This window comes from Myxocyprinus asiaticus, chromosome 12 (genome assembly GCF_019703515.2).
Source record: "Myxocyprinus asiaticus isolate MX2 ecotype Aquarium Trade chromosome 12, UBuf_Myxa_2, whole genome shotgun sequence".
Classification (NCBI taxonomy): domain Eukaryota; kingdom Metazoa; phylum Chordata; class Actinopteri; order Cypriniformes; family Catostomidae; genus Myxocyprinus; species Myxocyprinus asiaticus.
The window spans coordinates 31,676,936-31,701,642 of NC_059355.1; the positions used below are offsets into that span (position 1 = coordinate 31,676,936).

The 24,707-nt window shown below is 35.7% G+C and overlaps 1 protein-coding gene across 4 annotated transcripts in view; it reads right to left on the reverse strand.

The window, feature by feature from the left end:
* The window catches only part of LOC127449450 (discoidin domain-containing receptor 2-like), a 59,134-nt gene that overhangs the window by 10,492 nt on the left and 23,935 nt on the right, over nucleotides 1–24,707 (reverse strand). For all 4 annotated transcript variants that reach the window (XM_051712870.1, XM_051712868.1, XM_051712869.1 and 1 more), the window contains exons 2-6: nucleotides 20,286–20,393; nucleotides 10,399–10,501; nucleotides 9,538–9,769; nucleotides 7,196–7,343; nucleotides 657–759 (exon numbers count right to left, since the gene is read on the reverse strand). In XM_051712870.1, coding sequence (XP_051568830.1) covers nucleotides 657–759; nucleotides 7,196–7,343; nucleotides 9,538–9,769; nucleotides 10,399–10,501; nucleotides 20,286–20,391 — 692 coding nt within the window. In that variant the 5' untranslated portion in view covers nucleotides 20,392–20,393. The remainder of the gene's footprint in view (nucleotides 1–656; nucleotides 760–7,195; nucleotides 7,344–9,537; nucleotides 9,770–10,398; nucleotides 10,502–20,285; nucleotides 20,394–24,707) is intronic.

Below are 24,707 nucleotides of genomic sequence, written 5' to 3' on the forward strand. Positions count from 1 at the left end.
ACTTTTTGGGGCAACTGTACACTGACTGGTAAAGTCTGGTGATGAATACTTGAATATTTCAGAATGTGCACTGTTTATGCTATATCACCACTAGATGGCTGCATTATATTAGCCTGTAACTGTCTCTTGTGGTAGAATGAATGTGTGGGGTTTTAATTTGAGGTCTTCTGCTGGCATTGATGTTACACACACACACACACACACACACACACACACACACACACACACACACACACACACACACACAAGAAGGTAAACACACTTCGCACTGTGTCATGGAAGGTATTGTTCAAGGAGCAATGAGTCAAATTCTCCTGTGAACATTTTGAAACCACTGTGACTCTCTCCCATCCTGGTGCCTTATTGTTGTCATGGCAACCATGTAATAACAAAGCAGCTCTAGATTAGTTAGTCTGTCAGTATTGTGTAACTGATCTGGGATCAAATCAGGTGAACAAGTCAGTTCAAACTGTACTAAATCTGAATCAGTGTCATTGATTGATTGATTGATTTGTTGCCAGACAACACATTTCACTGCCTTTTTACCGAAGTGTACCATTGTGTATGTGACAATTATTGAACTGTGAATATAATTGTGTAATTTGTTTTCAGTATCTTGCTTATTTATTCTCAAGGTTATTTAAAAGTGTACTGACCTGTAACTCATGGCTCCGTCATACACAGTGTCATTGAGATAAATATACTGTCCATTAAGAGTCATCTGCTGGCCAAGTGGAGCATTATATGAAACCAAGCCATCTGGAAAAAGTCACAGGACATCATTAAATCATTTTTTCGTCTTCTGTTTAATAATAGAAATTTTAGACAGGTTCTGTACTCTGATATAATGCAAATTCATCCTAATCCAAGATATTACAGTTGTCATTACAAAATAATCTAAATTTTATCTGCAATTACAGTTTCCATAATGACAACGCATCACTGCAATTTTTCATACAGAAAATTATCTTTGAGAAAACTGCAGATATACAGTTTTGTGAGGCTTTTGACCATTATTTTTCTAATTTTGAATATTTATTTAGGTACAACTAAATAAAGTAGTTAAAATGTTTCCCCACCAAATTTTTTAACCAAACCATTGTCCAGGGACAAAACTGACTTTTTGTCTCATGTCATACCACACTGACAATAAATCTATTATCAAAATGCAAACTACAGTACACAACAGAATTCAGATATCTCACGTCTTTTATAATAGTCTGTTGAAAAACCCTGACCAATCAACTGAGGTTTAAAAAGCGAGGTTGTTAATGTTTAAAATACAGACAGTTATGTGTGTGGTAACAGAATACAATGTATGGTAAATTCACAATTAACAAGTATACATGCGTTGAGCAGTCAGCCTCAGAGACGGGTTCTGGACCCATGGGAACCAGGAAGTAATCACATAAACAGGTGAGCGTGACTCTGAGGTTGCATTTTCGCTCTAAAATTACATTTGAACTAAACTAACAGTTAGGTTTAGGGTTTGGGTTAGGGACTAGAATTAGCCTAATAAAATATGCATTCCTGTAGACTGTATTATATCACTGACAACAAAAAATGCAGCTCACAAGTAGGGATGGAACGATACCATTTTTTCTCTTCCGATCCAATTCCAATACCTGAAATGTCAGTATTGGCCGATACCGATCCCGATCCGATACCAGTGTTGTTGTTTTTTGAGTTTAGAACATCTACAATTCACTGTGTGGAACTTATTGGGAGTACTCTTTGTGTAAAGAAACAAAAACCTCTAACAATATATTATTTCATTATAAAATCATAAAAACAAAAAACAATTACATAAGAGCATGTGCAAAACTTTATTGTTAACTAGTCTGCAGGATGCAGCAGCAAAAATAACTGTAATTCCAGTGAAAGTCTTCAGTAGAAAAGAAGCCAATTCCCTTTATACATTTTAACTTGTATCTGGACTTGTAAATGGTTTCAGATTTCTCTCTCTCTCTCTCTCTCTCTCTCTCTCTCTCTCTCTCTGTTATTTATTTATTTATTTCATTTTAGTTTTATTAGTATACCCAGCAAACACAGAATGTTGTCTCAACGTTGCCAACCTTCTACCGACGTTGTGATGACGTGGCCAAAAGGTTGGCAAGTTGCAACACACTCTCATGGCGAAATCATCAGGATTCGTATGACTTTTCTAAATTTGGCTAATTCGTATGATATCGTGCGATTTGCACTCGTCTGAATTCCTACCTCTTTCACTACAGCCAATGACGTCGCTGGACATCGTTTCCATCTAATACACGACAATTACTTGCTTCTTTCACACACAACAGCTTCCTATCATGTTTACACACTCTACTGATTGGTTAAGTTTAGATAAGGGGTTTGGGTAAGGGCATAACATTAATAAGTATGTCCTTAATGCCTCGTGCACGAGTTTATGTGAACAACATCGTGCGAAACCGTACGAAAAAGCCAACTCGTAAATTATGTACGAATTTTCATGAGATTGGGTTGGCAATTTTATATTGTGTGATGAAGGTTGTCTCCACACTGTCACAATGTTGTTGTTTTACCATGGTTCCGAGTCACTGATTAAAGTCATGCTTATGTTGTATTGACTACCACTGCACATACTGTACACATCACTGTCCTGAATTGCGAATTTCCATTTAAATTTCAACTGACAGATGGGCCGTCTGAAGCAGATCTGCTGTGATTCATCAAGGATATGTGAGTACTGCTTTTCATTTCTGTGTCAGCGAAATAAAATTTGTAAACATTGAAACAAAACCTATAATTTGGGAGTTAAAATGTGTAAAATGTACCGATGTAATATTTGAATTGTTTCATTGTTCATAAATGAATACCCAGATATTCAAATTTGGCATTATGTTTTATGTGAATTCGTGAGATGTTACACGTCCCTGTTGTTAATATTGGTGTATCTTAAAGTGGATATTCAGCCTTTTCTGTGTCAGTTTGTAATGATGACATTTTCAGTGGGATGTCGCAATAAGCCGCTTATGTGGAAACGCAATTAAGCCAAAAACAAGAGTTGTTGTTGTAGCAAGAAGTTTTATGTATGTTTGAATGAATCTTCCATCAAATAATGTGTGAAAAGGTGAACACAGAAACATAATAATTAGCCTAAATCATTAGAAAGCTTGTTAATGTATTATATACACAATATTAATACAAGGGAAATAATCCTTTTAGATTTCTGCAACACACCAAATTGAGATGTCCAGAGTGAAGGACGCAGAGTTGTGGCAAATTTATAGGTAAGACATTATCTTCAAGTTTTGGCATTTAATGACAAATATTCCTCAATTGTGACTACACATCTGGGCTCAGACAGACTTTTGACAGTCAATAGGGTATTGTGGATAACCTTAAACACCAACAAGTGAATCAGAACTTGGTGATTCAGGAGACTGCACTGTCTTTCTCTTCTCAAATAAAATAATTTCTACTCAAATCAATGTTTCATGTTTGTTACATGATTGTTACAATCTTCTAAACAGAATCAGACATGAATAGATTTCCAGCTTTATGTACTCAATAAAAGATGGTCTTTTGTTGCCACCTACTGGCATATAGATGTAATCAACAGAAATATTCACTAAATGTATCACTGAACAAATCTGTAAAAAAATATTTTTAATGAACACATTCAAAAGACTTGAGGGTCACTGGAATGAACCAAAATCCCCACATCTCAAACTGATTTGGAATGGCATGAGCACAAACATGTGAAGCATCGAGGACCTCTAAAATTTAGAGGACTGGAACTAAATTTTAATTTATCACACATTATATGTTTTGCACATACACAGTGAATTTTTTTTTTTTGTTTTTTTTTTTTTTCACATATCCCAGCTAAGCTGGGGTCAGAGTGCAGGGTCAACCATGATATAGTGCCCCTGGAGCAGATATGGTCAAGGGCCTTGCTCAAGGGCCCAACAGTGGCATCTTGGCAGTGCTGGGGCTTGATCCCCCAACCTTCTGATCATTAAGCCAGAGCCTCAACCACTGAACCACCACTGCCCCTAAATGTTTAGTAATGTAATTTTAAAATGATCAGCTATACGTTAATCAGTGTGCGTGCTCTTGTATTGTTTAATGTGTTGACCAGCTGGTATAGATATAACACTAAGTTTGACATTTTTTATTTTACAGTGACCAGCTATTCCACATTTACAGGATGCTTCATTGGACCTCTTCTCATCATTAATAAAAGTAAGTAGTCAGAGATGTGGCCAGCACATGCTCTGACATGTAGTGCTTCCACTCTTCTCACTATCATTTTCTGTCACTTCTGCACTCTCCTGTTCCATCATAGGCCTAAAATAAAATAAAAAGATGTTTAAATGTCTCAAGTTTTAGGTACAACTGGGGTAGTGTCAGCACTATACTAAAGTTATGTATTTGTTTTTCAGCTGTCCAGTTATCAGTCAGGCTGTCTGAGCTGCCAGTAAGGAGAGGGAGACAATAACATAAGTATTTCATGTATTTAAAATAATTTCTTTTAAAAATAAAATAAAATCAAGGTTACAGAGGAAGTGAATGGGGCCAATTTTTAGAGGTTTTAAAAGGCAGAAATGTGAAGTTTGTAATTTTATAAAAGCACTTACATTATTTATTCTATTAAAAGTTGTGTATTATTTGAGCTGTTACGTTTAAATCAACAATTTTATGGTCGTTTTATGGTTTACCGCGTTACATCATCATGGCAACAAACTTTACACAGAAAAGATTAATAAGCAATTTTATCGGGGCCTGTGTAGCTCAGTGATTATTGACGCTGAATACCACCCCTGGAGTTGTGAGTTTGAATCCAGGGCCTGCTGAGTGACTCCAGCCAGGTCTCCTAAGAAACCAAATTGGCTTGGTTGTTAGGGAGGGTAGAGTCACATGGGTTAACCTCCTCATGGTCGCTATAATGTGGTTCTCGCTCTCAGTGGATGTGTGGAGAATAGCGTCCACATGCGCTATGTCTCCACGGTAACGCGCTCAACAAGCCACGTGATAAGATGAGCGGATTGAGGGTCTCAGATGCGGAGGCAACTGAGATTTGTCCTCTGCCACCCGGATTGAGGCAAGTCACTACGCCACCATGAGGACTTAGAGTGCATTTGGAATTGGGCATTCTGAAAAGGGGAGAAAAAAAATGATTTTATCACACTAAAATCATGTTAACATGCATATTGTTCATGTCTTGTGGCTATACTTTTGAAACAGTATTGTTTACAGATTGGCCTAATTCACTTCCATTGTAAGTGCCTCACTGTAACCCAGATTTCTGCTTCTTTTAAAGAAAAAAAGGGATGAGTCTAAATTAATTTCTGTGGTTATCAACATTATGCTGCAAATGCTGTCGATTGAACTTCCATTGAACCCAGAATATTCCTTTAATTTTACCTAATACACTACATATAGTGCAATATAAACAATATTGTAATATGTATTAATAAAGTTGATGACCTATGACCTTGTTTTGCCTGTGTTTTACTCTCCAAAGTTGAAACTGACACGTTGATTATAATTGATTTATTTATTGTTAAACATAACTTATAAAAAGCAATGTTAAATATGAACAATATCAAATTTTTTATTACATTATTTGTTATTTTATTTTGAGGCTTTGTGTGTGATTACTGAAAAACATTACCCTTAATATATACAAGAACAGGAAGAAATAATGGGTAATCAAGTTGTGTTGCAATGGCATCAGTAATAAACAAATGTGGCTGGAAAGTCGTCTCGCGGTTGCTGAATGTTGCGCAACAGCGTTGCAACAGTCTTCTCACGTCTTACATTTCTACGTGGACACAACGAGAACACGTCTCGAACAACGCTGCAATGATAAAAATGGAACATGACAGTAATTTTTGGAACCCAATTGGTTTTTATTGTAATTTATAATAATAATAATAATAATAATAATAATAATAATAATTTTACTATACATTGGTGTGGCAAGGAGGGCGGGGCCGGGCCGTGATGATGCAGGCTTGGCCCCTAATCAGACTAATCAAAGCAACAAGAGGGATAAAGGCTGCCAGAGGCGGCAGTTCAGGAGAGAGAGAGCTGCAGGCAGCTGCCCTGTATGTGTTTGTGGTTATGTTTGTGTCTTTTTGTTTAATTAAATATTACTTTGATTACTTTTGAAAATTTTACCTTTTTTGTTATATTGTCCCCAGAACCGCCAATGTGTCTGGTGCCATTTTCAATGCATGTTATAGGCGGACCGAACTATTGATCATCTATGATGGAATTTGTGTGGAGCGACCACATTTTGCGCTGAGCAGCGCATCACGAGTCTCTGCACGTGTTTAGGTGCGTGTGTGTGTGTGTGTGTGTGTGTGTGTGTGTGTGTCGGCAGAGCGGCGCTCATTCAGTAAAGTGTGGTGCCAGAGACTACTTAGCTGTGTATACTGACTGTATATTTATGATTAAACACAGCCTTTTGCAATTCACAAAGCTTTTGGATGACTGTAAGAGCCTGAATAAAATGCACGAGTTATATAGACTACTTTAATGGTGATTTTAAGGTTATTTATGACATTATTTGAGCTTGACAGTAACGTCAATGACCAACATGCGGTATCAGATTTGGATCGGGCTCGTCGGACCGATACCAGATCTAGGTAAAAGCGTCAGTATCGGATCGGTATCGGATCGGTGCCATCCCTACTCACAAGTGTCCAACTGGCCATTTGCTCAACTGCACTTCCAGCTTCGGCCACTGAGAGTCAGTGTTACAAATTTAGGTAAGCACAGATCGATTTTAGCAGCAAAACTCTCAACCTACTGTTGCACTAATTACGTGACTGTCACTGAGTGAAGGTGGGTTATGCGTAAACAATTACTACCATAAAGTGGTTGCAAAGGTAACAGCCATTAGTTAACATTTTAACATTTTTTTAACTGTTCACTGAAGATCCAACATAGTTTATCAGCAGATTTCAGATTTATGAACAACACGGTATAGTCTTAATGTGCAATCATGTGTCAAAGGGAATATTGTGAGGTGTTCTAAAGACATTGTCTTTCATTATTTTAATTACACAGTCTCCTTAAGGATTTTCAGCTGTTGAAATGAACATTTAACTAAATTTTAACAAAACATATGCATTTAACATTAAACATAAAGCACTAAATACAATAGGCAGACAAAAGAGGGAATCCAATATAAGGTATACATTTATTATTTACTTACCGAGCCACTCACAGCCATACAGTTCCACACGCATGCAAACGTTCATGGAATGATCGATAATGGGCATGAAGCGGACGAACCGTGCAATGATGGGCGGCTCCAAGTCCTTTAGTACAATGTCATAGGCATTCCTGTTCCCCTCAATCTCCTTCACAACAGAACAAGTATTTTATGTTGTACATTTTGGACAAAAATAGAGCTGTATGTACATGGGTCACTGACAAATAAGGTTGTCCGAGGTGATAAAAATGAGAATTTCTTTAAAAAAAAACTACATTAAAACACATGTGTTGAGATTGTAGAAATCTTTGTGTCCATGTTGGTTTCATACCTTTTTGAAAAACATTTACAGTTTTTTTAAAATTATTATTATTATTGATTTAATGACTTAAAAAATGTCATGTGTTGTAACCATCAAGTAAAAAGTATTAACCCTTAAACGCATACCTCGGGCCTTTAGAGACCCTGGACCTCATTCCACCCCCTGTACCTCATCTATTTTTTGGAGAGTGCCATTTTTTTCTTTTTTTTTTTTTGCACTTCCAGAAATTATATTTTTCATAACTATATCATATATATTTAAGCTTACTATCACAGGATATCTATTTCTTTGTGTCTTAAAAGAGAAATTAGTACTATATTCATACAAATAAACACTAGATCACGATGACTTTCTGTGCAACAATGAATTATCAACTATGGTGAATTATCAGTATTTTATATGCGTATACACATATAGTACATAATATACATGCAATTTCTTACTCAAGGTGGCGCTTTTGTTTCAGTGATTGACTTGATTTACATTTGACATTGCTATTTGACGAAGAAACAACATTGAAGTAAACTTACAGCAAGTACAACACATGAACAGTGTGATATGACTATTGTCATTTGGGTGTACTAATGAACTAATAATGTATGTTGTGCATCTATTTAGATTTAAGTGCCTGTGAAAATACACATAAGCTACAGATAAGTTACACATAGATTACATGTGTAGATTATGAGTTATGTGTAGCTCAATGTGTGTTTAACAGCCAGTTGCATCTCATGAAATTTCAATGTGAAATTATGAATCATGTTCTTTATTTTGTTGCAGTATCTCTTTAATTTATGAAAAATAAAACATTTATTTTATTGTTTTCTAATTGTGGCATTTTGGCACTTTGTACATCCATTTTTGATAGATATAAGTGCCGGGTCTCTAAAGACCTGAATATGTAAGAGTGTTTGGGAAAATTACCATGCATTTAAGGGTTAAAATACTTTCCTTGCACCTTGAATACTCATGAATACTCAGCTTGAATAATCATTGATTTAAAAAAACAAACAGTCAAACATAATAAGGTAAAGTAAAAAAATGGCAAGTCTTACAATAAGGCTGTATTTGTTAACATAAGTTAACGCAATCGTTAACATGAACATATATAGCACAATTAATCTTAATGTTCATATTGACGTATACTAAGATTTTAAAAAAATATCTTGTATGTTAACATTAGTTAAATCAACATTAATCACGATTAATAAATGCTGTAAAAATGTATTGCTTATTGCTAGTTCATGATACCTAATGGATTTACTAATGTTAACAAATAGAACCTTATTGTAAAGTGTAAAATTGTAAACATTTTGAGTCACGTATATCAAGAGGACATCTGAGGGGTACTCTGTTTGACCTAAGCCAAATTTGTCTTTTCATTAAAATGTAATATTATCTGATATGAAATATCATAATGGTCTAAAGGGATTCTCTCCATTTTAATTGTATTTATTTTTTGTTATATGACATCAGGATGGCTATGAGTGCATGTTGGTTACACCGCCTGACTTTGATTTAGTGGTCAAAATGTATTTAAACATTAATAGTATTTTTAAAACAAAATAGTTTCACTATATTTTTTAACTAAAATATTTATTGAAATTAAAGTAAATAAATCAAATATTGTTACAAACTAGTTATGCCAACATTTCTTTGAAGAAAGGATTTCAGCTATTAATGAGACTTTTATTTTTATTATTTTTATTTAATTTTTTTACTGGATGGTTACACTTCTTTTTGGTGGTGTTTGACGGTAACACCAGTTTTTGACATTTTACCTTTAAGTCCCAGAAATATTATAAAAATGACTTTAAAACCAGAATTTGAAAACATTTTCATCATAGTAGAGGTTTTTATTTATTTTTTGTGGATTTTTAATTTTTGAATAAAGTAATAAATCAGGACAAAAAACTGATTGTCATTGACCCAAATTCAGATATAGGTCAGATGTGAGTATATACTGACTATATGACATTGCACGTGCGGAGAGATGTTGACTTCTGTTTGCAATGCATACCTGTTTGCCCTGCCTGTTGCGCCAGGAGATCCAGCGGCTGCCATCACGGCTGTATTTGATCTTGTACGTCTGAGCAAACTCATTACCGATGCCTCCTGCGTGACGACCCTGAGTGCCCACCAAAGTGATAAAGTGCAGAGAACGGAGATCAATCTGCAGGAACTCTTTCATATTCTCTGGTTCTGCTGGGATTTCAGGACACCATGCACCATCTCCCTCCTCACAGTCCAATCTAATAATGCATTTACGTGTAATTACAATGGCTGAAATTGTGTTATTCAACTAACATTGTGAATATAAAATTATGAACATAGAACCATGAAATTATGAATGAAAATATGAATGAAAAAATATATACTTTGTCAAGACAACAACAACGTTTAAGGATGCATTGCTGCTACTTTACATTAACACAGAACCCAATGCAGCATCAAATTGAGAGCCGCCTTTGATAGTATAGGGGTTGAGGTGAGTCAGAGCTGGCATATGCTAGTTTGGCTTTTATGCAGCATTGCAGCTTTGCACAGAATTTGGAAAAAAGACAGACACAAAGAAAATTCTGAAGTGCAGTTCATGGAGAAAAAAACAAAACACCAGCTTAATTTACAGTGATCTCTCTCAGGATTGATCATAAAACTGTTAATTTTGGCTGAAGAAGAATGAGTTGATGGGAAGGCTAAGATTCAGTGAAAATGTGGCAGCATTATATATGGGGAGGCTTAAAGTAATTACATCATTGCAGTGAGGCATGAAGGAGGCCACACACATTTCCCCAGATGTAGTATTCTCCCACTAAGATAACCTGCACTGTGGCTCATGGAAAACTATCTTTGTGAGTGTGGAATGAGTGTGTGCTCATACCTGCCATATTTTGCTGCTGTGGAGTCAGACCACTGACTGGAAGCTGAGATGTCTTCATCTAAAATCTGTCCTACAGACATTCCTAATGGAGACCGACACACACCTGTAAAAAAAACAGTAGGTGTTTATATAAATGACACAGTGAACAGACACATATAGACAGTCACACACATACAGGATAGACAGTACTTACACCGTAAAGTTGCAGTTGTTACCTTAAAGTGCTATTTCTACTTGACCTGACCCTTAAAAATGACTTTTGTTGGTAACCTAATGTATCCAGTTTAATTTAGTCATATTAAAAACAAATTTGTCTTGAATAAAGTCAGTTAATTTAGATGTTACCACATGAAGCACATGTTTTATGTTCTCTGACAAATTTTTTTTACAGTGTACACTGTAAAAAAAGTGTTAACCTGCATGTGCTTAGTAACATATAAATTAACAGATTTGATTCAAGCCAAAAATATTATTTAAAATGTCTGAATCAAACTGACTTACTTTAGGTTACGCCAACAAAACTCATTTTTAAAGAATCAAGTCAGGTAGAAATTTCATTTTTCACAGTGTAATATTGGAGAACATTATCATTCAAAATGAGAAAGCAACAATTTCCTGTATATACAGATTATGTATCCATAAAACTCTCTTAATCTATCTTAACTATCTTTCTCTTTGTGTGTCTGTGTGAAAGCCTGGACATGTAAAAAAACTCAAATAAGAACGTACAAGGTCACTCCTATTTCACGATGCCCCTCCATTTCAACAAAATAGCCTTTGTGATCCTGCCAGCAATAGCAAGGATAGTGGTGAAGGACATTTTGTCTCCCTTTTCATTTTTTTTTTTCAGTCTCTCCTCCAAATGTTTGCTTAAAAGTCAAGATGGGGGAAACCTCAGAGGCTTGGTTTTGGCAATGACAAGCTGATATAATCCAAAACGAGACGAATCCCCCAACAAAAAAGCTCTTCCAGATGTAACAAAACGGCATCCTCCTCCCCCATCTCTCTCTCTCTCTTTCTCTCTCTCTCTTTCTGTCTTTAACACACACATATGCACCCATGTTAAACTACAGATGCATAGACATGCACACAAAGAAAAGGCGTCTTTGTGTTATTATAATTCAAGGGAGTTTTCTTAGCTTTGAGAATGCAATCAAAGCAGTGTTAGATAGTTGACACAAGAATGCCACACATAAAGGAATCACACATGTCTCGCAAATGCCCTGAACAGTTCAGTTGCAGACACAAGGTCAACTATGTGTGTGTTGACATATGGTCTCATGAAGCCACAAGGAAAAATTTGTCAGAGAACTTTTGTCATTTCTAGCCTAAACCTAACTCAAGACAGGATAGTAAATTGATATGCTACACTGGAGAGTGTATCCTCAATAACAATAACAGCTATTTCAAATTAAACTAATTTGCTGACTTAACCTCATTAATCTTTTGCTATTCTTAGTTTGAATGAAGTCATTGTTACTTCTACATGCAATTCCTCTTTACTTGATTCAAATGAGTTTGTTTACTTGATTCAAATTATAATGTAGATTTGAAGGCAACTGGGTTGCTTGCTTTTTTTTTAAAGCAAGGTCAACTACACTGAAAAAAAACCCTAAAAATGTGCTTCGTGTTGTAACATCTAAATTAACTTTTTGATTCAAGCTTAGTTTGATTCATGTCAAAATATTATTTAGCATCACTGAATCAACCTGAATATACTAGGTTATGCCAACAAAACAAATTTTAAGGGTTAGATCAGGTAGAAATGCAGCTCACCACTTTTTACAGTGTAGTTAGATTTTACATGAACAAACTGATTATGTAATGAATAAAATCTTTAACAAATACGTTTTACAATAAGGCTGTATATGTTAACATTAGTTAATGCAATAGTTATCATGAACTAACAATGAATAATACTTTTACAGTATTTCTCATCCCTAATGTTAAATTCTACAGACACATATTTAACATTTAAAGTTGTTAACATTAGTTAATGCATTATGAACTAACATGAACTAATAGTGAACACTGGTAAATGTAGAAAATGAGATTAACCAAGATTAATAAATGCTGTATTAATAATGTACATTTTTAGTTCATAATATCTAAAGCACACTGACAAAATTGATTCCTGATCTCAGCAAATATTGTTCATTGAAATAAACAGATGCTACTTATGAAGTTATGTTTTGAACTCTACTTAATCTGACGCTATATTTGCGACACAAGATACTGAGTTTATGCTGTACTTATAATAATGAAGAAACTCAACAAATCATTTTGAGTGATGTCGACATTAATCTGGATTTTAGTCAGCCTAACATAATTTTCTTAAGATTCCATGGGAAAGGCATGCTGAGGGGCTCCAGCCAGGTCTCCTTAGCAACCAAATTGGCCCGGTTGCTAGGGAGGGTAGAGTCACATGGGTTAACCTCCTCGTGGTCGCTATAATGTGGCTCTCGCTCTCGGTGGGGCGCATGGTGAGTTGTGTGTGAATGCCGCGGAGAATAGTGTGAAGCCTCCACACGCCCTAGGTCTCCGCGGTAACACACTCAACAAGCCACATGATAAGATGCGCGGATTGACGCTCTCAGACGGAGAGGCAACTGAGATTCGTCCTCTGCCACCCGGATTGAGGCGAGTCACTACCCCACCACAAGTGCATTGGGAATTGGGAATTGATTCCATGGGAAACTTAACTAATGTTAACATACAGTATATAAGCTTTTTGTAATTTCTAACATATGAGGTTAATAAAATGGTGCAAATGATTAGTGGTTGAACTATTTTACTGGCTTTATTTTATTGTTTTAAATCTTTAAATTAAAAGTACAATCTAAAATGCAGCCCTCAGAATGCCAGTTTGTAATTGTTGTATCTTTCAGTTTATTGGTATGTGCCTTGTTAACAGTGATGTGCATTTACCCAGTGTATTCCTCCCCTCCATGCATGGACTGTTACAGCCTCAGTATCAGAAAGAGTAAACATTCAGTTACAGAGTCTAAAAATATATCCCTTACTTCAGAAAGGTGGAAAAACACTAATGTTGTGTGAAGAGGGACGGTGGCTTTTGGTTCTTCCTCTCTTTTTTTTCTTATTGGCACTCTGGACTTGTGCAGTATTTCATTGGTCCAGCGGCACTTATTTCCCCCTCTAACCAACCCAGTTTTTTCCATCTTTAATCCTTGTGAATAGCACGTTTGTTCCACCATGTTTGCTGTCTAACAGCAGGCTCTAAAATCTTGCACAAACACACATTTACTAATATGTACACATATTAAATTGTGTAAACTGTTAGGAGTGGCAGTAAAATTTTGACTTTCTTTTTTACAGTAAAAAAAAAAAAACGAAGAGTCTGTTACTCAAAGTGGGAAAAGGCAGAGAGAGTAGGATGGTATAACTACAGTCTTTGGGAATTTTAAACAGAGGAAAGTTGGCAACAGGAATCTCATAGCTACTGAGTTCACCAACACACTTTTCCAGAGGAATTTTTTTTTTTTTTTTTTCAGCATAAATATGAAGGAGAAAAATTGATATTTAAAGGGGTTATGGCATATTGGAATTTCTCTCTCTCTCTCCAGGGATGAATGGAAATTCACCATCTTTGTGGAAAGCAAAAAATTATTTCTATCTGAAATATTGTCATTAACTTTTGTCACTGAAAGTTTCATGGTTAGGTCAAGCCACTGAATACCAAAACTATCAAACTGTAAATGTGAGAAAGATTGTTGCCATGATTTACGAGCTCCAGAAAAAAATACCTGAAAAACACACAGAGCCTCCAAAGCAAAAAGAAAGAAACAGAGGCAGATTCAATTTACTTTCCTGTTGTCAAAATGTCTGGTATGCAAAAGCCACAGACTCCAGTCTGATTGTTGAATCCACTGCAAACAATCATGCTTGATCTCCTGCTACACTCAGTAATAAACTCAAAGCAAGGTCACATCCTCTCAGAGATCTCACATGCAGTTCAATGAGGTTTGCCATTACATTTCAGCACTACTTTAACATGTTGTTCTTTTCTTTTTAACCACAACCAGCCTGTAAAAGTGTGCGATGAGAAGCAATAATATGAGAGTATCATAATTTATGGGATACCGTGATGTATTGCCAAGACACCTATTCATAGTGATGTATTGCACCCACCTTTAGAGCATGGCAATGCTAGAAATCAGACACATAATTGAGAAGCATAGATGGTAATGAATAATGGCCATGTCATCATAATCTTTTTCACAATGTTTATAGGTGTAAACCAAGAATAAAATAGCAGAAAACCATGAAACAAGAAATTATATTATAGGGAAGGCCCCTAGACAGTGTCAAAGTAAGTAAGATCCTTTCATGACAAAGTTTTTCGTGGAAAGGCTGGTTCAGGATGTCAAATGCAAATCCTCCAAAACACTTAACGATATTCATGTTTCAGAAAGTCATAATAGTTTTAATAAATATTTTTACAGTTAGAATATATATACATATATATATATATATATCCACTACTGGTCAAAAGTTTTGAAACACGTATTCTTTATTATAATTTTTTTTCTTCACATTTTAGAATAATAGTAAAGTCATCAAAACTATGGAATAACAAATGGAACTATGGGAATTATGTTGTGACTAAACAAAATCCAAAACAAATCAAAACTGTGTTATATTTTAGCATCTTCAAAGTAGTCACCCTTTGCCTAGAATTTGCAGACATGTACTCTTGACATTTTCTCATCCAACTTCTTGAGGTATCACCCTGGGATGCTTTTTAAACAGTATTGAAGGAGTTCCCATCTATGTTAGGCACTTATTGGCTGCTTTTCTTTATTATTTGGTCCAAGATATGAACACCCTCATGTATTCAAGATGAAAGAAAATATTAAATCATAAAATTATGTTGAAAATAGAGCAAAGGTTTTTCAACAATGTGTTAAATAAACATGCTTACAAATATAACATTTCAAAGACTTGGCACATGCATTTTGGACTAGATTTGTAAAATATATTTTATTTTCATTATCTTGGATATCTAAAAATGTGTATTTGTGTTTTTATTCCCGTTAAAGTAGACAAAATGCTGTAAAATCTCCCAAAAGTTAGCTTAACCTGAAAAAAAAAAAAAAAAAAAATGCATAAAAACTTGAATGGACTATATCTAAAAGATCAGAAAGATATCAAAAAGGTGGTTCATAAAGACTAAACAATGTCTTAATTTACTTCTGAAAATGTCAAAAGTTGTACTTTAAGGGTTATTGCTATGCTTTTAACTTAGGTTATTCTATAGAGATTATAACTGCAGTAGCTTAAAACTGAAGTGTGCAATTTTTGCACCATTATAGTGTCACCTAACGGAATAAAAAAAAAATTAAAAAAGAATTGCTGTGTTCCAACAAATTCCAGAAAACTCATCTATCTTTGCTTGTACAAACAGCTAGTCCCATCCCAAACTCACACCACAGGTCACGCCAGCGTTGCAGTGTCAGGCTGAATGGACTGCTCAAACAAACAGAGCAATGTTTTTAGAGCAACACAGAGCCACATGTTCGACTATTAGATGCTTTAATTTCATTTCATTTAATATAAAAAGGGTTTTAATATAAAAGGACTTGACCTCAGAATTTTCTACAACCCCAATTCTGAAAAAGCTGGGACAGAATGGAAAATGCAAAGAAAAACATAAAGGAGTTATTTGTAAATTCTATTCACCATGTGCTCTGTTGAAAGCACTACAGCACATTATTTGATATGAATACATTTTTTTGTTGTTGTAAATATTAACTCAATTTCAAATAACATGATTGCAGCAAGCTCCAAAAATGTTGGGACAGTCACGTGTTTACTAATGTGTAACATCACCATTTCTTCACATAACACTCATTAAACATTTAGGCACTGAAGACACAAGTTTATTAAGTTGAGCAAGCAGAATTTTCCCTCATGCATCCATTATGCATCTTCAGCTGCACAACTGTACAGGGCCTTCATTGCTGTATTGTACGCTTCATAAAGCCCAACACATTCTCAGCTGGAGACAGGTCAGGACTGCAGGTAGGCCAATCTAGCACCCACACACTTTGCTTATGTAGCCATGTACTTGTAATTCGGGCAGTATGTGGTTTGGCATTGTTCTGCTGAAAAACTACTTCTGAATGCGCGTTATCTCTGATTCCTCAGACGCCACTGTCTTAACTGTCATTTGTATCTGATGGATATCATTCCAAGGGCTCTGGTAAACCTTTGTCAGTCCACACCATTTGCCACTTCATCCACAGATGCCAGTTAAGTCTTCACTATGCAAAGCAGAAGCCATACATCAACATAGCTGACTTCTCTGGGCTAGGTCTCATCTGAGATGGAAAGTGGAACAGCGGAATCTGTTTTGTTGTCCGACGAGTCCACATTTCAAATAGGTTTTGAAAAAACAACCGTCGCAATCTCCAGACCAAAGAGGAAAAGGACTTTCCAAGCTGCTATCAGTGTCAGGTTAAAAAAGCCAGTGTTTGTCATAGTATGGGGGTGTGTCAGTGCCCATGGCATGAGTAACTTGCACATCGGTAAGGGTACCATTAATGCAGAATGATATTTACACATTTTGGAGCAACATATGCTGCCATCCAGATGCCATCTTGTCCAGGGACGTCCCTGGAAACTTTTCAGTAGGACAATGCCAAACAACATTTTGCCCAAATTACAAGTGCATGTCTGCGTGAGCAGAGAGTGCGGGAGTGAATAGAGGGAAATTTCACTTCCTAAATTTAACAAATGTTGCGTCTTCAGTGCCCAAACACTTAAAAAGTGTTATAAGAAGAAACAGTGATGTTACACAGTGGTAAACTCTCGACTGTCTCAACTTTTTTGGAGCGTGTTGCAATCATGTAATTTCAAATGAGTGTATAAAAATAAATAAATAAATAAATAAATAGTAAATTTACATGGTAAAACATCAGATTGTGTGTAGTTGTAGTGCTTTCAATATAGCATAGGGTAAACAGAATTTACAAATGACTTTTTGGGGAATTGGGGTTGTATATGACACTTGTTTCTCAACACGAAGTACTGGAAAGTACCAATCTAGAACTTTCAGGCAGCACAATAACAGTTGATTATAATTCTGTTATTTTTGCCTGCACCACAAGCCATCTACAGACCGTTAAACAGTTCTGTCTCCTTGTACATAAACCACAGTGTTTTAACAAAGCATTTTACATATGCCATGTTTACTTTGAAACAAGCCGAACATTACTTTGTAGTTTGACCAAGCACAGCAACAATTAAACAATCTGGATGGACTGGTATCCTCCTTTCAGATATATTAAATGCCTTTTTACACTAGCTACTGAACACCACCACCACACTAAACGTATGAGTTTCAGGCTATAAGGCCTTTATTTACTATATATATATATATATATATATATATATATATATATATATATATATATATATATATATACAGTACTGTGCAAAAGTCTTAGGCACATAAGATGCTTCACAAAAACATTTGTCTTAAGATGGTTATTTATATTTTCAACTTTAGTGTGTCAATAGGAAATATAAATGTTAGACTCCCAAACATTTCTTCTGCAAATAGAATAGAATAGAAGAACAGGGAGCCTTGCAACAGATTATATGGTCCCCACAGAGCCCCCCACTGAATACTGAGTCAGTCTGGGATTACAAGAAGAGACAGAAGCAATTGAGACAGCCGAAACAGATAGAAGAACTGTGGCAAATTCTCCACCTTGGAACATCCTATCTGCCAACAACAAAGAAAAACTGTATCCAGGTGTACCTAGGAGAATTGGTGCTGTTTTGAAGGCAAAAGTTCAAAAAAATATTCATTCATTCATTCATTCATTCCTTCATTTATGTCATTAATTTTGAAGACATCCTCACTATGCAACATTTTTCCCAAGTGCCTAAAACTATTGCACAGTACTGTATATATATATATATACTGTATAGATACTGTAGATAGATAGATAGATAGATAGAAAGATAGAGAGATAGAGAGTTAGATAGCAGGGAAACACATGATCAGTAGAAGGAAGAAATATCACCTTGAATAATCAAAATCATCTTAGCAACTTAGCCCGATATAGTACAAAAACATAGTGTGGTTTTCATCCTGGGGGATCCCATCCCAGCTGAAATTGCCTCTAGCCATGGTGGTATTAGCTGCTTTCCAGACTGAGAGTTTTCACTATGCTTTAGCCTCTACTGTACGGCTGCTCTCCATGAGCTGGCTTCTGGTTACCTTGTAAAATATGATTGAACCTCACATTGACATCACACTTTCCTCCCCATAAACCACCCATGCTAGCTAGAAAGAGCTAGAGTTGAAAGACAGTGATAAAAGAGAAGGCACAATGAAATCCAGAATGGAATATGGGCATCGTCTAGTCCTTATTCAGACACAGTTCTCATGCTGTTGCTCCACTTCAGACAAAGATTGAGTTGAACTACAGAGCTGCTTTGAGTTACAAACCCACTAGTTAAGAATAACAATGCAACTTGTAGCATACACACTGACCTTCATAAAAAAATAAAAAAATTTATATCCTGAACAATAAAATCTGAGACAGTTACCACAGGCTGGCTGTTAGTTGTGGCACAACAACAACTGATTTCCATGGTGACCCATTTCATATACTTTCAAATATGGTTTTGCAATTAGAAAAAGGGATAAGGTTTGGATAATTAGCATGGCCCAGTGAGCCACTGCTGGTGGATGCCATAACTACACCATTCTGCTGCCAAAAATCATCTTTCTCCATTAAATGAATTGTTCTCTCATTATTTACTCCCCCTCATGCCATCCCACTGATCCCAGATGTGTATGACTTTCTTTCTTCTGCAGAATACAAATTAAGAATATTAGAAGAATATCTCAGCTCTGTAGATCCATACAATGCAAGTGAATGGTGACCAAAACTCTGAAGTGCCAAAAAGCACATAAGGCACCATTAAAGTCATCCGTAAGACTCCAGTGGTTTAGTCCGTATCTTCTGAAATGATCTAATTGGTTTTGGCTGAAAACAGACCAAAATATTACTCCCTTTTCACTCTAAATCTTGTCATCAGCCGACTCCTTGGTGATCATGATTTTAAGCTCAATTACACTTTCTAGAGCCATCTAGCGCTCTTTGCATGCGTCAAGCACTACAAAGTGTAATCAAGATTGAAATCATGATTGTGCCTAGACACTGCAATGGCAAGATGTACCGTGAAGGAGGAGTTATATTTTGGTCTGTTCTTATGTGAAACCCATTAGATCACTTCTGAAGACATGGATTAAACCGCTAGAGTCGTATGGATTAATTTAGTGCATAGTTTCATAGCTTCAAAGTTATGGTCACCATTCACTTGCATTGTATGGACATATAGAGCTGAAACATTCTTCTAAAAAAATACACATCTGGGATGGCATGAGGGTGAGTAAATGATGAGAGAATTTTCATTTTTGGGTGAACTATCCCTTTAACAGCAGTTCGGAAGTAGCCACTTATTCTGATTAAATAAAAAATTTTGCGAGCAACATATAAACCACAAGTATTTAATTACAGTATAGTAGATCCCTGCTGAAAAGACCAGTTTAACCAGCTTGCAAATCCCATGCTGGTCTAGGCTGGTTTATGTTGGTTAGTGCTGGTTTGGTGCTGATCTTGATGTTACATAACATATGCTGGTGACCAGCTATGCGGTTTGTATTTTCAGCAGGGATGCTTTATCAGTGACCAATTGTTTTGAAGGGCTCTTAAAGCATGGAAGTAAATTTTACTACTAAGTAGTCGGCCTGCATTAGTTACAGCTTGAGTAATTGTGTATCACAATTATTCTTTACATGAATATGTTATTTTTATCTCATTTGATCAAAGAAACAATGTATATACCTGGATTTACTTGAGACTTGACAGCTTCTATTAAGTAAAGGAGGATAAGGAGCGGAAAGATCATCTTCCAAAGCTGCTTCATCTCAGATGGAGACGAGACGTTCATACCTAAAGAATGAGACACAGAATTAGGGTAAAAAAAAATGTAAGCCTTTATTTCAACAAGGATACCTAGGAATTCCTCTAAACTTCGAGAAAAAAGCATACTCCAGCACCCCTGGAGCAGGCAGGATATCAGCAGACTCAAGGGCATACTGGCAGGGGTAAAACTATAATAAACTACAAGCTAAGTTTTGAGCTAACAGTCACAATATTCGCACATTGTTTTTGCAAAATTATGATTTTGTTTTTGCATGAAGTAAATTCACAACTTGGATGGAAACATAGCTGGGCTTTACAGCACATGCTCATTCTTCCCAAATTACATCTACCACCCCCACCTTAAAAATGAGTGTCTTACTTCAAAATGCAAGAAGCTAATAATCTCATATTCATCTCATATTCCATATATTTGCTAGTATGAGAACTGCTTTTCAATGGCTGGTCTTCATCCTTTCATTCAATTTTCATTCTCCTGTCACACGCCAAGCCATGACAAGTTTAATAGGGAAACACAACAGGTTGTTTTTTTTATTTTTTATTGAGAGCATGGTTTTAATTTGGTCAATAAAGATGCAATAATTGCCTGCAGAGGATAATGGAATTTCCATATGTTCATTATACTGACATGTGAACAGTAGAACAAACTGTTGGGAAAACTTCACAAGACATTGTGGTTAGAGCTGGAAAAAAAAGTCTCTTAGTTCAAAGAGAAAATGAATGCTCTCTGGATTTACTTCAAGGAATGCCCATCAACAGAGCTGTTTGTGAAAGTCTGCTTTTTTCATTTCATTTTGAACAAACACATAGTTACAAACATTAAAATTAGCTAACAAAACAAGTTCCTTCAATCCTAACATTTGTTTACATTCATTCATGTGCAAATCCATTGACTTGTGTAACACTGCAAAAATCATATTCTAATTATCTTTTTCTGGTTTTCCATAGAAAAATCTTATATATGATATGTCAAATATTATATGCAATATCTTTAACATCCATAAAACATGACACATTCAACTGAGAAACAAAAATGGCTTTAAAAAATATTAAAACTATAAAAGTGTATTTCACTGTATGTTCCATTGTCATTGCATTTATATATTTTTTGCTAAATTTGACCAAATTCAGTTGGGCGAATTTATCTTGTTTTACGTAATATATATATATATATATATATATATATATATATATATATATATATATATATATATATATATATTGTTTTTTTTTTTTTTTTTTTTTTTGGGAAAACAAGACAAATACACTGACTGCAGTGTAATATGATGTTTTGTTCAAATGTTGCAGAACTGCTCTGTATCTACATTTTGAGATCCACAAAAATACATTTAATTGTAAATACAAACCAAAAAACATTGCATTGCTTTGTATGTTTAAAAATGCATGGGAATATTAGCAATGAGCACTCAGAAAAAAAAAAAATGTGATAAAAAAAAAGCAGGGGATGTGGGTGTCTGACTGTGTCATGAGACATTACTTCAGAATGTGTGTTAGTGCCAGTAAGAATGGCCTGTCCAGTCAAAATGTCACTCCCTCCACAACCGATTAGACTGTGAGCTACAGTAGAAAAACTGGCTGATTATTACACAACATACATATATGTTGGACAATGGACTATGTGTCTGACATAGTCCATAGTTATTCCGAGCTGTGAGCACTGTCACCGAAAAGGAATGGACAAGTTCGTAAAACAATGGAAGTTGTTTTACGCTACTAAGCGAAGCTGCCGCTCTGCGAACGCAGAAGTGTGATAAAGGCCTATAGAGCACATGAGTCACATGGACCACTTTTATGGTTCTTTTTTCATTTTGAAATGTGACAGTTTCAGTCCCCATTCACTTTCATTATATTGAAAAGAGTGGCCAGGATATTCTACAAAAATTCTCCTTTTGTCTTCACAAAAGAATGAGTCATACAGGTTTGTAATGACATGAGGGTGAGTAAGTAATGACATAAGTTTTTACTTTTTTATTTTTGGGTGAACTATTACATTTTTATGTTTTCAGTGACCATGAAAACCTTCACTGGGCACTAGAATAAATCCTGTTTTGAACTAAACAATACTTTGCACAATTATATAAGTCCAGCTTCAAGACTTTAAAGCTGGAACAAAAGTAACTTTGGATCTCTGCTGGATGCTTTGAGAAGCCAGGAAAAGTCTTCATCACCAGCCAAATAAAACTGTCCTCACAGCACTAGAGTTGGAGTGTCCTCTATACGAACATGGAGAGATCAGGCATATTGTCTAATTTAGGATTGTGCTGTTGAAAGGAGTCTTTAAGACCACCAAAGGCTTCACAGACTCAAAATACAACACCCTCTTTGAACATTCACTATGGAAATAATATATGATAATAAAGTTTAACGTTCCTTTAGCATAATGATTCAGCTCATGGGCCGACTAAGCATTTGTAATTTATGTATGTTACAGAGTGGCCTCAAAAAGGGCCACACTTAAGTCAAACTTAAAATGTATGAATTTCAATGCATTAGTTAACAAAATATTTAGTTGCATCTGTAAACAAATTATGTGAGACCTTTTCAGAACTAACTTTACTTTTCTCTCTTTAGCAAAGATTTTAAATCTTTTTACTAGTCCCAAGGTAATTTTGGGATGTAAAAAGTCAGTTTATTTTGGTGTAATGCAATGGAATTTATCCAAATTTTAAGTGTAGCTTATATTGTATATATATATGTGTGTGTGTGTGTGTGTGTGTGTGTGTGTGTGTGTATACAGTATATTTGAGTATATATTATATCAGAAGCTAAAGGTTTGGTGCATTAAGTAAGAACAAGATTGAATGACAATCATTGAAAACCTCTTGACTAATTTGGCTTCGAAAGCTATGAGAACTCAGTTCTTCCATTTATATGGTGTCTCTGAGATCAGTCTGGTCTCTTATAAATGTGCTTTTAACTCTCCAGGGACAACCCTGTTTGGTTAACACGTGTGACTCTGCAAACCTATGTGTGAACTCCCAAGCAGAGTGTGAACCACATACGGGAAAGAGCAGTCATGACCTGGGTTACAAGGACCCTCAATTACTCTCTGCAGTGCATACTGGGGTTACAGCGCGGTCGGGAGTTGATTCTTTGGTGTGTTATTCTGCCAGCATTTCCCAAAGTCACATTCCTAAGTTCCAAACACTTTTTAAAACTATGTTAACAGTCTGTTTCAGAAAGATCTTTTGAGAGATCATCAGTTAATGCCTCTGCAAAAAATGTACAATATTCAGGCTGTTTTAAAGTATAAACTTGGCGTTACTTGTAGGATAATAGACAAAAGGAATTAGGAAGGCCGCTCTGTAAAAGAACTGACCTCTGTAAATGGGGTCTAACAAATAATGAACCATTTTCATGTAACACACTGAATATTTGAGAATGATTTCAATATGGAAATAAAATTGAACAAATAACTGCATGTTTGAGGGTTCAAGCTAATTCTGGGTGTATATTTGATGATGGATGAAACTTATCAGTTTATATCATATACAGAATAGTACAGCTATGATTTGGCCAAAGTTTCTTTTTGAGCAAAATTGCAAAAGGATCTGGTCTATGCATCTGTTGTGATATGCATTTTAGACAAAATATTCCTATTTTGTCTATATTGCCAAGCAGGATCAACCACTGAGTGTTGCCGAGCAACACACAGATGGACAGCCCAGCCTGTCTACAGTGCCACAAACACAGGCAAGTGTGGGATACAAACAGTGAAAAGTCCCAGTGCTGTTATATGAAAATTAGGACACTTGGAATGCTGCTCATCCAATCAAATTAGAGGAAAAATGGAATTTAGAATTACACCAATAGAATTGTACCCAAACTCCATATTTTGACTCAATATACAGAAATCAAGAGAGAATTTATTACACTCAGAGGCATTTCAAATGGTCCCTCAAGTATTGCCATATTGCACAGACATATGCGGTTGCTTTTGTTCTTCTGTTTTTGACCCTAATGCTAAAACATTCTAGACAGACAGTGAACAAAGTACATTTTCTAGGTCACAGTGAGACTAGTAAACATATGGAAATACTGGACCGTTGCCTCTGAGGCATCCACATGTTCTTTACGCATTTACAGCATAATATATGATTAAAGAGCCTGTTGTGTTCAAAATTGGTACCAGCCCTGTGAGGCCATTCATGGTGTTCACACTGAGTGATTTTGCAAGGAGGCAGATGAAAATGATTGAAGAGGACACAGGCAAATGGGGCACAACAGGGAAAGTAGTAAGAGATCTTGTCTCTAAAACCAATGGTGCAAGTGAGTGTGCGTGTTTGCTATTGGTATTATGAA